This window comes from Salmo salar, chromosome ssa12 (assembly GCF_905237065.1).
Source record: "Salmo salar chromosome ssa12, Ssal_v3.1, whole genome shotgun sequence".
Taxonomy (NCBI): domain Eukaryota; kingdom Metazoa; phylum Chordata; class Actinopteri; order Salmoniformes; family Salmonidae; genus Salmo; species Salmo salar.
The window spans coordinates 19,772,896-19,788,231 of record NC_059453.1 but is presented as its reverse complement, the minus strand read 5'-3'; the positions used below and the strand labels follow the sequence as shown (position 1 = coordinate 19,788,231).

The window sequence follows — 15,336 nt, the reverse complement described above, 5'->3', positions numbered from 1 at the left end:
GAACCTAACCCTTTCCTTAACCCTAAAACTAACCCTAGCTCCTAACCCTAACCTTTAACCTAGTTCTAACCCTAACACTAATTCTAACCTTAACCCTAAACCCCCTAGAAATAGCATTTGACCTCGTGGGGATGAACAAAATGTCCCCAATTGGTCAAATTTTTGTTTCTTTACTATTCAAGAATAGTTAAACACGTCCACACACACACACACACACACACACACACACACACACACACACACACACACACACACACACACACACACACACACACACACACACACACACACACACACACAACAAACAGTAAGAGGAAGTGAGAGATAGAGGAACCTGTGTTTGTGTGTGTGTGTGTGTGTGTGTGTGTGTGTGTGTGTGTGTGTGTGTGTGTGTGTGTGTGTGTGTGTGTGTGTGTGTGTGTGTGTGTGTGTGTGTGTGTTCAACTGGAACATGCAGGTGTCCCTTTCCTTCTGACTGAAAACAGGACTTACTGCTCTCACCCCCACTGGTGGATTTGCACCTGACCACTGATCTAAGGTCAGTTTAACATTAACTCTCATGGTTGAGAATAGGACTGGGAGAGAGGGAGCTGATCCTAGATCTGTGCTTACAGGCAACTACCACCCAGTAATCTGGCATGTTCACAATGGCCTTTGTGTGCAACATATTAAATAATCAACTGAACAATTAAAGAACAAGATAAAAAATAAACATGAATAGAAGAACATGGTAGAGACAATCATTCTGTATATGAACTCCCAGGTTCTGTATATGTACTCCCAGATACTGTATATGTACTCCCAGGTTCTGTATATGTACTCCCAGGTTCTGTATATGTACTCCCAGATACTGTATATGTACTCCCAGGTTCTGTATATGTACTCCCAGGTTCTGTATATGAACTCCCAGGTTCTGTATATGAACTCCCAGGTTCTGTATATGAACTTCCAGGTTCTGTATATGTACTCCCAGGTTCTGTATATGTACTCCCAGGTTCTGTATATGAACTCCCAGGTTCTGTATATGTACTCCCAGGTTCTGTATATGAACTCCCAGGTTCTGTATATGAACTCCCAGGTTCTGTATATGTACTCCCAGGTTCTGTATATGTACTCCCAGGTTCTGTATATGAACTCCCAGGTTCTGTATATGAACTCCCAGGTTCTGTATATGTACTCCCAGGTTCTGTATATGAACTCCCAGGTTCTGTATATGAACTCCCAGGTTCTGTATATGAACTCCCAGGTTCTGTATATGTACTCCAAGGTTCTGTGTGTGTTTGGTGCTTGTATGACATGACGGTGACAGAAGAGTTCTTTGTGTGTTTGCATGCTATCTCTATTCACCTCTGTGATATAAATACTGTGTTGACTTCCTGGTGAGATGTGATGGTTTCTCTCTCTAACCAATACAGTCTCATCTATAGACATAGCGGACAGAACAGATACAATAACCAGGCGACTCATAGATCCTCTCTACAGTATTAGCATACAGAGGCAAATACATTTCAGTCATTTAACAGACACCCTTATCCAGAGTAATTTACAGGAGCATTATGGGTCAAGCGTCTTGCTCAAGGGCACATCAACAGATTTTCACCTAGGGGGCTCGGGGATTCGAACCAGCAGCCTCGTGGCCCAATACTCTTAACCACTAGGCTACCTGCCACCCTAGTACAGTTGGTGAAGCCAGCAACGTTGGAGGTGGTATCTATTATCATGATGTACATCCAGTACATAGAACAGGTATGATAAACCAAAGACACAGAGGTCTTATAACAGCAGACAAGATCTGTATCTGAAATGGTACCCTATTCCCTATTTAGTGCACCACTTTTGACCAGGGTCCGTAAGGCTCTGGTGGAAAGTAGTGCACTGTATAGAGAATAGGGCACCATTTGGGACACAATCAACGAGTCATACAAGGACAGTAGGTGGAATCAGCCATGCTTGAGGTCGTATCTATCTGCGGTATGTACACATGAGAAACCGCTCTCTTGGCTTCGCTTCTGTCACCTTATCAACAAACAGTATGTACAGGTCACGTTGACAGCTGTTGACAATGACAGTATTTCATCTCACAGGATAAGAAGGAAGTCCTTTGACACGGCCGTGGTTCAAAATGAGAAGTCACTCTTCCAGACAGTACACAGTTCCACCCTTTTAATCCAGATAAAAGTCAAAATCAGTCTTTCCCCCAGCAGTCTTCTCAGAAACTCTTCTTGCAACAACAAAAAATTATCCCTCAATTCTCATTATGACAAAAGTTCATTTCTAATTCCTTTTTAAGGTAGAAAGTCCTCATTCTCAAAGTGTCCAGGTTCCCAATGCTTAGTCAGTTCCACTGAACCTGAACCAAAGTCTATTGATTGAACTATTTGCTGTAGGGGTTCCATCTCCCTCTGTGATGCAGTACTGTGATTGATCCACAGGGGGTGCTGTCCTGTCTCAGTCTTGGGGAGCCTGGTTGATCACCTTCTTCTTACGCACCGACACCAGGTCATAGAAGGGGTCCTTGGTGATGCTGGCTCTGTAACGTGAGATAACAGGATGCTGGGTTGTTAATGGTGTTGTGAGAGCGTGTGGAGCCTCTAAACGCCCAACCTAGGCAACATAGAGGAACTACTCTCTAGGTCACTGCTCTACCGCTTAAATCAAATACTAAATAGTAGCTGGCAAGATGGAGACCACAGAGGTTCTTTATAATGAGTGCATTTCGCAAGTGGCAAACTACCTTTGCTAAAACCACTGGAAAGGTTTTGCCTGCAAACTTTGGTTTTGAATCGCGACATTCTGGCATGTCTGCCTCCTGATTGGTCGGGAGAGTCCCAGGAGTTTTTCAAATGTTCTTATCGATGTAGGCAGTGACATAGTTTCTCTCTGCCAAAAGAGTCCATCATTGAAGCCAGACCCTAGTCACTGTGTTTTCTATCTGTGTGTGTGTGTGTGTGTGTGTGTGTGTGTGTGTGTGTGTGTGTGTGTGTGTGTGTGTGTGTGTGTGTGTGTGTGTGTGTGTGTGTGTGTGTGTGTGTGTGTGTGTGTGTGTGTGTGTGTGTGTGTGTGTGTGTCTGTGTGTGTGTGTGTGTGTGGTGGAACTGGGAGGAGCAATAGGAGGATGGGCTCATTGTAAAGACTGGAATAGAATACATTGAACGGTATCAAACACATCAAAACACATGGGAACCACACGTTTGACTCCGTTCCATCAATGCCATTCCAGCCAATACAATGAGCTCGTCCTCCTATAGCTCCTCTCACCAGTGTATTCTTCCAGGCGTTCTACGTACCTGATGCTCTCTATCCATGTGTCTCGTTCCTCAGCGGTAGCAGCACAGATCATGTACGACTGGTGTTTCCCCTCCACCACTCTGCCGTCTGTCTCTGTCTTACACGCCTTGATCTTCTGACCCCTGCTGTTGGGGTTATACAGCTCCAGACAGTACTGAGGAACACAGAGAGACAGACAGGAGAAATCAAGTCAATCACACGGAAGGATAAGTAAGGATGAGTTGTGCATTCTTACTGGTCCTCTCTCACTCTCTCTTTCTCACTCTCTCTCTTTCATGCACACATGCACACACACACACACACACACACACACACACACACACACACACACACATACACACGCACACACACACACACACACACTGAAGGATGAGTGTCTAAGGGTATTGTATTCTTACCGGTTTGCGTGCATACACCACCTCTCTCACACACAGGTTCTCCAGAGGGATGATGCCTCTGGGCTCCTTGTCCTGTAGAGAGAGATGAGGTTAGAGGAAGGAGGTTAGAGAGGGAGGGAGTTGCAGTAGAGGATGGAGGGAGGGACCAAGGAAGGAGAGGTATGGAGGGATATAACCGATGCAGAGGGAATGTTTTCATTGAGCGGGGAAGAGATGGAGTGATGAAAAGCAATAGGAAAGTTAGAAAGGAAGGAAGGAGAAGGGGATGAGAGATGTAGATGAACTTAAAGGAGGAATGGAGAGGTATTGAAAGGGGTCAGTGAGATGGAGAGAGGGATGGACATAGAGGAGTAGGCAGGTAGGAGAGACTTACAGTGGTGTACTCAAAATAGTAGACTTACAGTGGTGTACTCAAAATAGTAGACTTACAGTGGTGTACACAAAATAGTAGACTTACAGTGGTGTACTCAAAATAGTAGACTTACAGTGGTGTACTCAAAATAGTAGACTTACAGTGGTGTACTCAAAATAGTAGAGGCAGTTGTCAGTCAGGATGAACCATCTCCTCTTCCACGTCTTCACTCTGCCTCCTGACCAACCAAACACACACATCTGAAATACTCTAGATATGCTACGGCTTTGGTCTGTTTACTATCTAGACGGCATCCTACTGTTGCTTTGATCCACTAGACTACAGCATCGAACAGGAAAGGGTCGGTGCTGGCTTTTAATGTTCCAGGTGTGAGTTGTAAATCAGCTAATAACATCTCTGGATATCTGTGAAGGACGGAGCTCCCCAAGGAGCAACAGTATTTAAAAACCTGTTGTGGATAGGGGGCAGTATTTTCCAGGCCGGATAAAAAACGTACCCGATTTAATCTGGTTACCACTCTTGCCCAGAAACTAGAATATGCATATAATTAGTAGAATTGGATAGAAAACACTCTAAAGTTTCTAAAACTGTTTGAATGGTGTCTGTGAGTATAACAGAACTCATATGGCAGTCAAAACCCTGAGAAGATTCCATGCAGGAAGTGGCCTGTCTGACAATTTGTTGTCCTTCTGTTGCATCTCTATCGAAATTACAGCATCTGAGCTGTTATGTGACACTTTCTAAGGCTTCCATTGGCTCTCTAAAGCCTTCAGAAAGCGGAATGACACGTCTCCTGTCTCTGGGCAGATAACAGGAGCAGAGTTTGTAAGTGGTCTGCCTGGGGACAGAGAGACTGGAAAAATTGCATAAAAATTGATTTTAAACAGCGTTTGACATGCTTCTAAGTACGGTAATGGAATATTTTGACATTTTCTGTCACGAAATGCGCTCGCGCGTTACCCTTTGGATAGTGACCTGAACGCATGAACAAAACAGAGGTATTTGGATATAACTATGGATTATTTGGAACCAAAACAACATTTGTTGTTGAAGTAGAAGTCATGGGAGTGCATTCTGACGAAGAACAGCAAAGGTAATCCAATTTTTCTAATAGTAATTCTGAGTTTAGGTTGCCCCGACGTTGGCGGGTGTCTGAATAGCTAGCCTGTGATGGCTGAGCTATGTACTCAGAATATTGCAAAATGTGCTTTCGCCGAAAAGCCATTTTAAAATCTGACATAGCGGTTGCATAAAGGAGTTCTGTATCTATAATTCTTAAAATAATTGTTATGTATTTTGTTAACGTTTATGATGAGTAATTTAGTAAATTCACCGGAAGTTTTCGGTGGGTATGCTAGTTCAGAACATCACATGCTAATGTAAAAAGCTGGTTTTTGATATAAATATGAACTTGATTGAACAAAACATGCATGTATTGTATAACATAATGTCCTAGGAGTGTCATCTGATGAAGATCATCAAAGGTTAGTGCTGCATTTAGCTGTGGTTTGGGTTTTTGTGACATATATGCTTGCTTTGAAAATGGCTGTGTGACTATTTTTGGCTGGGTACTCTCCTGACATAATCTAATGTTTTGCTTTCGCTGTAAAGCCTTTTTTGAAATCGGACAATGTGGTTGGATTAACGAGAGTCTTATCTTTCAAATGGTGTAAAATAGTCATATGTTTGAGAAATTGAAGTTATAGCATTTTTAAGGTTTTTGTATTTCGCGCCACTCTCTACCATTGGATATTTGGCGAGGCTAGCGGAACGTCTGTCCTCAACAGGTTTTAAGAAGTATATCAGCTAATAACATCTCTGGATATCTGTGAAGGACGGAGCTCCTCAAGGAGCAACAGTATTTAAGAAGTATATCAGCTAAATGATATCATGACCATGTTGTTGGGTGTCTCACCTAGTTTGAGGAGCCATCCCTCCCTGTCGGGGTTGAAGAAGGTGTGAGTCAGGTCGTTCCCATCATCCTCTGGGATTTTAAAGGGCTCATTCCTGATGCTGTCGTACAGTTTCTGAAGAGGGAGACAGCAGAGAAGCCAGCTGATGAGGTAAGGGCCATTTCCTGGTTTGACATATGTTTAGTTTTTATGCAACTACATTTTTCCACAGCTATCAAGGTAGAATTCAAACCAAACAAACCAAACCCCATAGCTAGATAGTGACCGATCCCAATACTTCAGGGTCATGTGACCAATATGAAAACTGTGAATGGCTGGTGTTTCTCACCATACACATCTCATTGGTCAACCAACTACTACTTCCTGATCATGTGACCTATGTGGCCTCTCTGATTGGCTGCTGTGTCACGCCATGAACATCTCATTGGTCAATGAATTACTACTTCCTGATGATGTGACCTATGTGGCCTCTCTGATTGGCTGTTGTGTCTCACCGTGAGCAGCTCATTGGGCAGGTCCCCTCCGTTGTTGATGCCTCTGTTCATAGAGATGAATCTCTCTAGAGGGGTCTTGTCCTTCACATTGGGGTTGTGGAGGCTGGTATTCAACATGATGATGGCAAACGACAGGATGTAGCAGGTGTCTGAGGGAACACACAGAGAAATGTAGACATTATACACAGTTTATATTGTTATTTCAGGGAAATGAGAACACATACAGTACATCTACACACACACACACACACACACACACACACACACACACACACACACACACACACACACACACACACACACACACACACACACACCTCTAGACTGAAAGATGTCTGTGTTGCAGTCACAGTAGCACGTGGTTACACCACACACACACACACACACACACACACACACACACACACACACACACACACACACACACACACACACACACACACACACACACACACACACACACACACACCTGTAGACTGAAAGACTTCAGCGTTACAGTCACAGTAGCGTGTGGCGAAGGTTTCCATCATGCGGTCAATCTTCTGAGCCTCGCCGGGCAGACGGAAACTCCACAGGAACTGCCTGAAACATACAGACAGACATTCAGACAGGGGGTTCAGACCAGTCAGGCTCACAGAGCTCCTGTGTTCTGCCTTCAGACTACAACTTCAGCCCAAGTCATCTACAGTTATTTGACCAAATGTATTCTGTCATTTTAACATAGCTGAGAATTGAAAGGTTAGTTGATGAACAGTCCGTCAACCTACCTCAGTGCCTGTACCAGGTTGAGGTCTGAGAACTCATGGAGGTCCACAAAGGCTTTCAGTGTCTGGAGGTGGAGGTCTTCTCTGTAAAGACACAAGCAGACTGAGCAGACGGAGAGACACTAACTACAAGAGCTATCATCATATTATTATTGATATGACTTCAGTATCTCCCAACTCCTCGAATATCTCCCCCTTTATCCTCTCCCCTCAGCCATCGCTGCTTCATCACCACCACCATCATCACCATCATCATCACCACCATCATCACCATCATCACCACCATCATCACCATCACCACCACCATCACCATCATCATCACCATCATCACCATCACCACCATCATCATCATCACCATCACCACCATCATCACCACCATCATCACCATTACCACCACCATCATCACCACCACCATCATCATCATCATCACCACCACCATCATCACCACCATCATCACCATCACCACCATCATCACCACCATCATCACCATCATCACATCACCACCATCATCACCACCATCATCATCATCACCACCACTATCATCATCATCACCACCACCATCACCACCACCATCATCACCATCATCACCATCATCACCACCATCATCACCATCACCACCATCATCATCATCACCACCACCATCATCACCATCACCACCATCACCACCATCATCACCATCACCACCATCATCACCACCATCATCACCATCATCACATCACCACCATCATCACCACCATCATCATCATCACCACCACTATCATCATCATCACCACCACCATCACCACCACCATCATCACCATCATCACCATCATCACCACCATCATCACCATCACCACCATCATCATCATCACCACCACCATCATCACCATCACCACCATCATCACCATCATCACCATCACCACCATCATCACCACCATCATCATCACCATCATCACCATCACCACCATCATCATCATCACCACCACCATCATCATCATCATCACCACCACCATCATCACCATCACTACCACAACCACCATCATCACCATCATCATCATCACTACCACCATCACCATCATCACCATCACCATCACCACCATCATCATCATCATCATCATCATCATCATCATCATCATCATAACCATGTCCCTACTGTACCTCTCTCCCAGGTAGTCTCCAATGGCAGTCTTATTGAGCCCCTCCTCCTTGTAAAGGAACTCTGCTATTGGCTGAGGGCTCCTCTCCAGAAGCTTGTTCTCTACCAGGTAGTTTATACCCTAGAATGATGTAAAACAGACATCAATTAACCAATTAACCAATACATCAACCAGTCAATTAACCAATACATCAACCAGTCAATGTCCGGGGGCATCATCGGAGGGGGCCACAGTGTCTGCTGACCCCTCCTGTCTCCCCTCCTGTCCCCTCCTGTCTCAGCCTCTAGTATTTATGCTGCAGTAGTTTATGTGTCGGGGGGCTAGGATCAGTCTGTTATATCTGGAGTATTTCTCCTGTCTTATCCGGTTTCCTGTGTGAATTCAAGTATGCTCTCTCTAATTTTCTTTCTCTCTTTCTTTCTCTCTCTCGGAGGACCTGAGCCCTAGGACCATGCCTCAGGACTACCTGGAATGATGACTCCTTGCTGTCCCCAGTCCACCTGGCCGTGCTGCTGCTCCAGTTTCAACTGTTCTGCCTGCGGCTATGGAACCCTGACCTGTTCACCGGACATGCTACCTGTCCCAGACCTGCTGTTTTCAACTCTCTAGAGACAGCAAGAGCGGTAGAGATACTCTCAATGATCGGCTATGAAATGCCAACTGACATTTACTCCTGAGGTGCTGACCTGTTGCACCCTCGACAACCACTGTGATTATTATTATTTGACCATGCTGGTCATTTATGAACATTTGAACATCTTGGGCATGTTCTGTTATAATCTCCACCTGGCACAGCCAGAAGAGGACTGACCATCCCTCAGAGCCTGGTTCCTCTCTAGGTTTCTTCCTAGGTTTTGGCCTTTCTAGGGAGTTTTTCCTAGCCACCTGCATTGCTTGCTGTTTGGGGTTTTAGGCTGGGTTTCTGTACAGCACTTTGAGATATCAGCTGATGTAAGAAGGGCTTTATAAATACATTTGATTTGATTTGATTTAGACAATCAGTCAGTCAGATACTATAAAACACTTTAAATATAACACTTTTAAATAGCTTTTGCAGTGATAAGAGTGAGTAACACACACATATACACACACACACTGGCCTTCCGATCTGTGATTGGTTGTTAAATGCTGTCATTTGTCTTGTTTCAGAATGGTCTCATAGATTCCATCTGTTTGACTAGACTTCCTAAAAGCTTGAGACGGAATTAGGGCACCGTTTTTAAAAAATCGCTATTCCTTAAAACTCAATATCTCTTCCTCTTTCTCATCAGCACTGTAACTGAGGGGAAAAGTTACATTCTGTGTCAATAGTCAACTGTTGTAAATAGCTTTAGCCACTAGAGCAGTGGTCACCAACCCTAGTCCTGGTGATCTACTGGTTGTAAATAGCTTTAGCCACTAGAGCAGTGGTCACCAACCCTAGTCCTGGTGATCTACTGGTTGTAAATAGCTTTAGCCATTAGAGCAGTGGTCACCAACCCTAGTCCTGGTCATCTACTGGTTGTAAATAGCTTTAGCCACTAGAGCAGTGGTCACCAACCCTAGTCCTGGTGATCTACTGGTTGTAAATAGCTTTAGCAACTAGAGCAGTGGTCACCAACCCTAGTCCTGGTGATCTACTGGTTGTAAATAGCTTTAGCCACTAGAGCAGTGGTCACCAACCCTAGTCCTGGTCATCTACTGGTTGTAAATAGCTTTAGCCATTAGAGCAGTGATCACCAACCCTAGTCCTGGTCATCTACTGGTTGTAAATAGCTTTAGCCATTAGAGCAGTGGTCACCAACCCTAGTCCTGGTGATCTACTGGTTGTAAATAGCTTTAGCCACTAGAGCAGTGGTCACCAACCCTAGTCCTGGTCATCTACTGGTTGTAAATAGCTGTAGCCATTAGAGCAGTGATCACCAACCCTAGTCCTGGTGATCTACTGGTTGTAAATAGCTTTAGCCACTAGAGCAGTGGTCACCAACCCTAGTCCTGGTGATCTACTGGTTGTAAATAGCTTTAGCCACTAGAGCAGTGGTCACCAACCCTAGTCCTGGTGATCTACTGGTTGTAAATAGCTTTAGCAACTAGAGCAGTGGTCACCAACCCTAGTCCTGGTGATCTACTGGTTGTAAATAGCTTTAGCCACTAGAGCAGTGGTCACCAACCCTAGTCTTGGAGAGCTAGTGGTAAGTGCAGGGTTTTGTACCAGACCAGCAGTAACACACGATTTAACTTCAGACATCACCTTACAATCCACCAATGTCTTTCCCTGACTCAGATAGCTGGTGTTCTTTACCTAACTCTGTATCTAGTCCAGGAGAATAGAAGGTAACGGTGACAACAGATGCATGTTGTGAGATGGTTGTCATAGCTATGAACTATTATGCTGTGGTTGAACTTTAACCACAGTGCGTTGTCTTGATGAGACACCCACAAGGCATTGCTGCTGGCTGTATAGTGTACATGCTATGAGAGATGCATCTTCCTGTCAGAAAGGAAGCCCATAGTAGAGCCTCTGTTTGTCCTGAGAAGGTGGCTCAGGCACACACACACACACACACACACACACACACACACACACACACACACACACACACACACACACACACACACACACACACACACACACACACACACACACACACACACAAACCACTTTCCTGTGTCTAAACATTCAAAGGTGATATGAGTGGACTATACCACTCTCTCAGACTACACCTTGTAAGAATTGAGGAACAATTCATCATTTGTTCCAGCCACAACCTACCTATACAGAGCTGTGGTTCATAGGTCAAGTATGATGTCATCATGGCTTCAGTGTGTCTGTGTACTTACTTGTAGGTGGTCTCACATGCTCCTAACCCCCCCCCAACATTTCCTCCCCCCACTCAGAGGGGACAGGATGTGGTTTGCTCTCGCGACTTGCCTCTCTCTCTCTCTCTCTCTCTCTCTCTCTCTCTCTCTCTCTCTCTCTCTCTCTCTCTCTCTCTCTCTCTCTCTCTCATGATGACAGGCCATTTGTTCACTCACCTTTTTAGGGTCCATGTTGAATTTCTTCTTCCCGCTTGAGAACTGCTTTCCTTTCTCAAGGACTTTGCTGCACAGAGAGAAAACAACAACAGATTGAATAGGGGGTGAATAGGGAATGAATAGGGAATGAATAGGGAATGAATAGGGGGTGAATAGGGAATGAATAGGGAATGAATAGGGAATGAATAGGGAACGAATAGGGAATGAATAGGGAATGAATAGGGGGTGAATAGGGGATGAATAGGGGGTGAATAGGGGATGAATGGGGTGAATAGGGAATTAATAGGGAATGAATAGGGGATGAATAGGGAATGAATAGGGGGTGAATAGGGAATGAATAGGGGGTGAATAGGGGATGAATAGGGGGTGAATCGGGAATGAATAGGGAATGAATAGGGAATGAATAGGGAATGCACAAGCCTAATGGTTAAACAAAGAGGAACAGTGATAATGGTTTAGGAAGGATAAAAGATTAAAGACCACTCACTTCTCCTCTGTAGACTCAAAGTCTTGAACTTCTGCCATGACTTTGTCAATCTCCATCTTTAGCTTCTGGAAAAGGATGTTCAGACAAGGGTGATTCACAGACCTGTTTGTGTGTGTGTGTGTGTGTGTGTGTGTGTGTGTGTGTGTGTGTGTGTGTGTGTGTGTGTGTGTGTGTGTGTGTGTGTGTGTGTGTGTGTGTGTGTGTGTGTGTTTACCTGGATGTCCTCTAGCAGGTCTTTCTTATGCATCTTCATGCTCTCGATCTCCAACCTCTCATCTGCAGTGAAATCTGAAGAAACTGTAGTGGAGACACGACAACAGGAGGGTTATTATCTGAAGACACTGTAGTGGAGACACGACAACAGGAGGGTTATTATCTGAAGACACTGTAGTGGAGACACAACAACAGGAGGGTTATTATCTGAAGACACTGTAGTGGAGACACAACAACAGGAGGGTTATTATCTGAAGACACTGTAGTGGAGACACAACAACAGGAGGGTTATTATCTGAAGACACTGTAGTGGAGACACGACAACAGGAGGGTTATTATCTGAAGACACTGTAGTGGAGACACGACAACAGGAGGGTTATTATCTGAAGACACTGTAGTGGAGACACAACAACAGGAGGGTTATTATCTGAAGACACTGTAGTGGAGACACGACAACAGGAGGGTTATTATCTGAAGACACTGTAGTGGAGACACAACAACAGGAGGGTTATTATCTGAAGACACTATAGTGGAGACACAACAACAGGAGGGTTATTATCTGAAGACACTGTAGTGGAGACACGACAACAGGAGGGTTATTATCTGAAGACACTGTAGTGGAGACACAACAACAGGAGGGTTATTATCTGAAGACACTGTAGTGGAGACACAACAACAGGAGGGTTATTATCTGAAGACACTGTAGTGGAGACACAACAACAGGAGGGTTATTATCTGAAGACACTGTAGTGGAGACATAACAACAGGAGGGTTATTATCTGAAGACACTGTAGTGGAGACACGACAACAGGAGGGTTATTATCTGAAGACACTGTAGTGGAGACACAACAACAGGAGGGTTATTATCTGAAGACACTATAGTGGAGACACGACAACAGGAGGGTTATTATCTGAAGACACTGTAGTGGAGACACGACAACAGGAGGGTTATTATCTGAAGACACTGTAGTGGAGACACGACAACAGGAGGGTTATTATCTGAAGACACTGTAGTGGAGACACGACAACAGGAGGGTTATTATCTGAAGACACTGTAGTGGAGACACGACAACAGGAGGGTTATTATCTGAAGATACTGTAGTGGAGACACAAAATTATTTTAACAAGAAATGCAATTTAGCTACATAATAACCTTTTTGTATCTCAAGGAAATTAAGTTTGGAGATGCCACATTTATGTAAGGATTTGAAATGTCGCCTATCCTAACACATAATAAAACAAGGCAGGTCCCGGACATGTCTGTGCTTTTGCCAACTCCTGGCTATAGCATGGCAATGAGTGACAAGGACTTGGTGTGATAGCACAAACAGACTGCCGCTCAGGCTACAATAAATCCCCCATTCATTTAGGTGTCATGACAACTGAGCATGAAGTAGTCGTTCATTCATAAAGGTGTCACCATTCCCCTTTCTGTCATGGTCATTCTTCACAGTCTTTCGAAACAGGAGGGATGTCAGTGGAAAGGAAGGAAAGGAAATAGTTCCTCTTGCAAGACCATGAAAACGTACACTAATTTGTAGAAAATCTTTTGCAATAATGTTATAAACAGGTCGGGTAATTCAAGATAAAAATGTCTACCACTATGATTACTTTTGGTAGCAATGCTTCTATTCACAGGTGAGAATAACATTTTAGACCGTGAATTGAAGTGCAATAACAACTTAAAAAGTGAACTTACCCATTTGGCAATCGGTCATTGGCACACAGGAAAAAAGGTCAAACTCGATAGCCTACGGATTACAGGTATTTAAACATGACAAAGTACCAAACCGGTGTCATCTATGAAAACTCCACAGCTCAATAATGTAAAGTGACAGTCAAGATTCTCTTGTTGCAACACACACCCTCTCTCTCTCTCCCGTCACATTATAGGCTCGAGCCTACTTGTGAAGATCAACGTCGGCAGAACAGAAGTGGACGTTTCCGCACTGATGTAGCAGCTGCCTCAATATAGATTTATGTTACAGTTTACAGTAAAGAAGTGTTTTACTCGAAAACTAAACAATTTTTACAATCAAACAAAATGACGAGTAGGCTATTGTATTGTGTGTAATGTATAAATAGACTTTCACAAAGTGGTTATTGACACGTTGAACAGAATTAACCAAAAACAGGCTGAGGGAAAAAAACGGTTCCTCCTGGATAAATTGCACCAAAACGCCCTCTAGTGTTTTTAAATGAACATTACAGTTCAGTCAACAAGGCCCAAAAGTTATTTCTAGGTGAGCAACTTATTTTCATTGAAAGAGTCAGTGATGATGACGATGATGATGATGATTATTGTGTATTTGAAAATGTATGATGTATTTTTCAAACATATCTTACATTTCAATGTGTGATGGCAGGCTATCTTTGCTGTGTGTGTGTGTGTGTGTGGGGGGGGGGGGTCTGTGCATGTGTGTTTGTGCATGCTGCAACAGTGAAAGAGAGAGAGAGAAAGAGAGACAGAGCGAGAGAGAGAGACAGAGATAGGAAGAGAGAGAGAGAGAGAGATAGGAAGAGAGAGAGAGAGAGAGAGAAAGAGAAAGCGAGAGATCACTCAGTGATCGAGAGAGAGAGAGAGAGATCACTCTGTAATCGAGAGAGAGGGAGATAGACAGAGAGAGAGATCACTGTAATCGAGAGAGACAGAGAGAGAGGGAGAGAGAGAGATCACTCCGTAATCGAGAGAGAGGGAGAGAGACAGAGAGAGAGAGGGAGAGAGAGAGAGATCACTCGGTAATCGAGAGAGAGGGAGAGAGACAGAGAGAGAGAGGGAGAGAGAGAGATTACTCAGTAATCGAGAGAGAGGGAGAGAGACAGAGAGAGAGAGGGAGAGAGAGAGATCACTCAGTAATCGAGAGAGAGGGAGAGAGACAGAGAGAGAGAGGGAGAGAGAGAGAGATTACTCAGTAATCGAGAGAGAGGGAGAGAGACAGAGAGAGAGAGGGAGAGAGAGAGATCACTCAGTAATCGAGAGAGAGGGAGAGAGACAGAGAGAGAGGGAGAGAGAGAGATCACTCAGTAATCGAGAGAGAGGGAGAGAGACAGAGAGAGAGAGGGAGAGAGAGAGATTACTCAGTAATCGAGAGAGAGGGAGAGAGACAGAGAGAGAGAGGGAGAGAGAGAGATCACTCAGTAATCGAGAGAGAGGGAGAGAGACAGAGAGAGAGAGAGAGATCACTCAGTAATCGAGAGAGAGGGAGAGAGACAGAGAGAGAGAGGGAGAGAGAGAGATCACTCAGTAATCGAGAG

General features: G+C 44.3%; 1 protein-coding gene across 1 annotated transcript; it reads right to left on the bottom strand.

The window, feature by feature from the left end:
• Window positions 1-1,463: 1,463 nt before the first annotated feature.
• cyh2 (Cytohesin-2) lies at window positions 1,464-13,892 on the bottom strand. The gene is given in 13 exon segments (NM_001173751.1): window positions 1,464-2,530; window positions 3,288-3,442; window positions 3,687-3,758; window positions 4,200-4,276; window positions 5,975-6,086; window positions 6,467-6,615; window positions 6,936-7,048; window positions 7,234-7,314; window positions 8,368-8,486; window positions 11,382-11,448; window positions 11,869-11,933; window positions 12,083-12,165; window positions 13,781-13,892. Coding segments are annotated over 13 exon segments (1,194 nt in total). The 5' UTR covers window positions 13,800-13,892; the 3' UTR covers window positions 1,464-2,448.
• Between the last annotated feature and the right edge of the window lie 1,444 nt (window positions 13,893-15,336).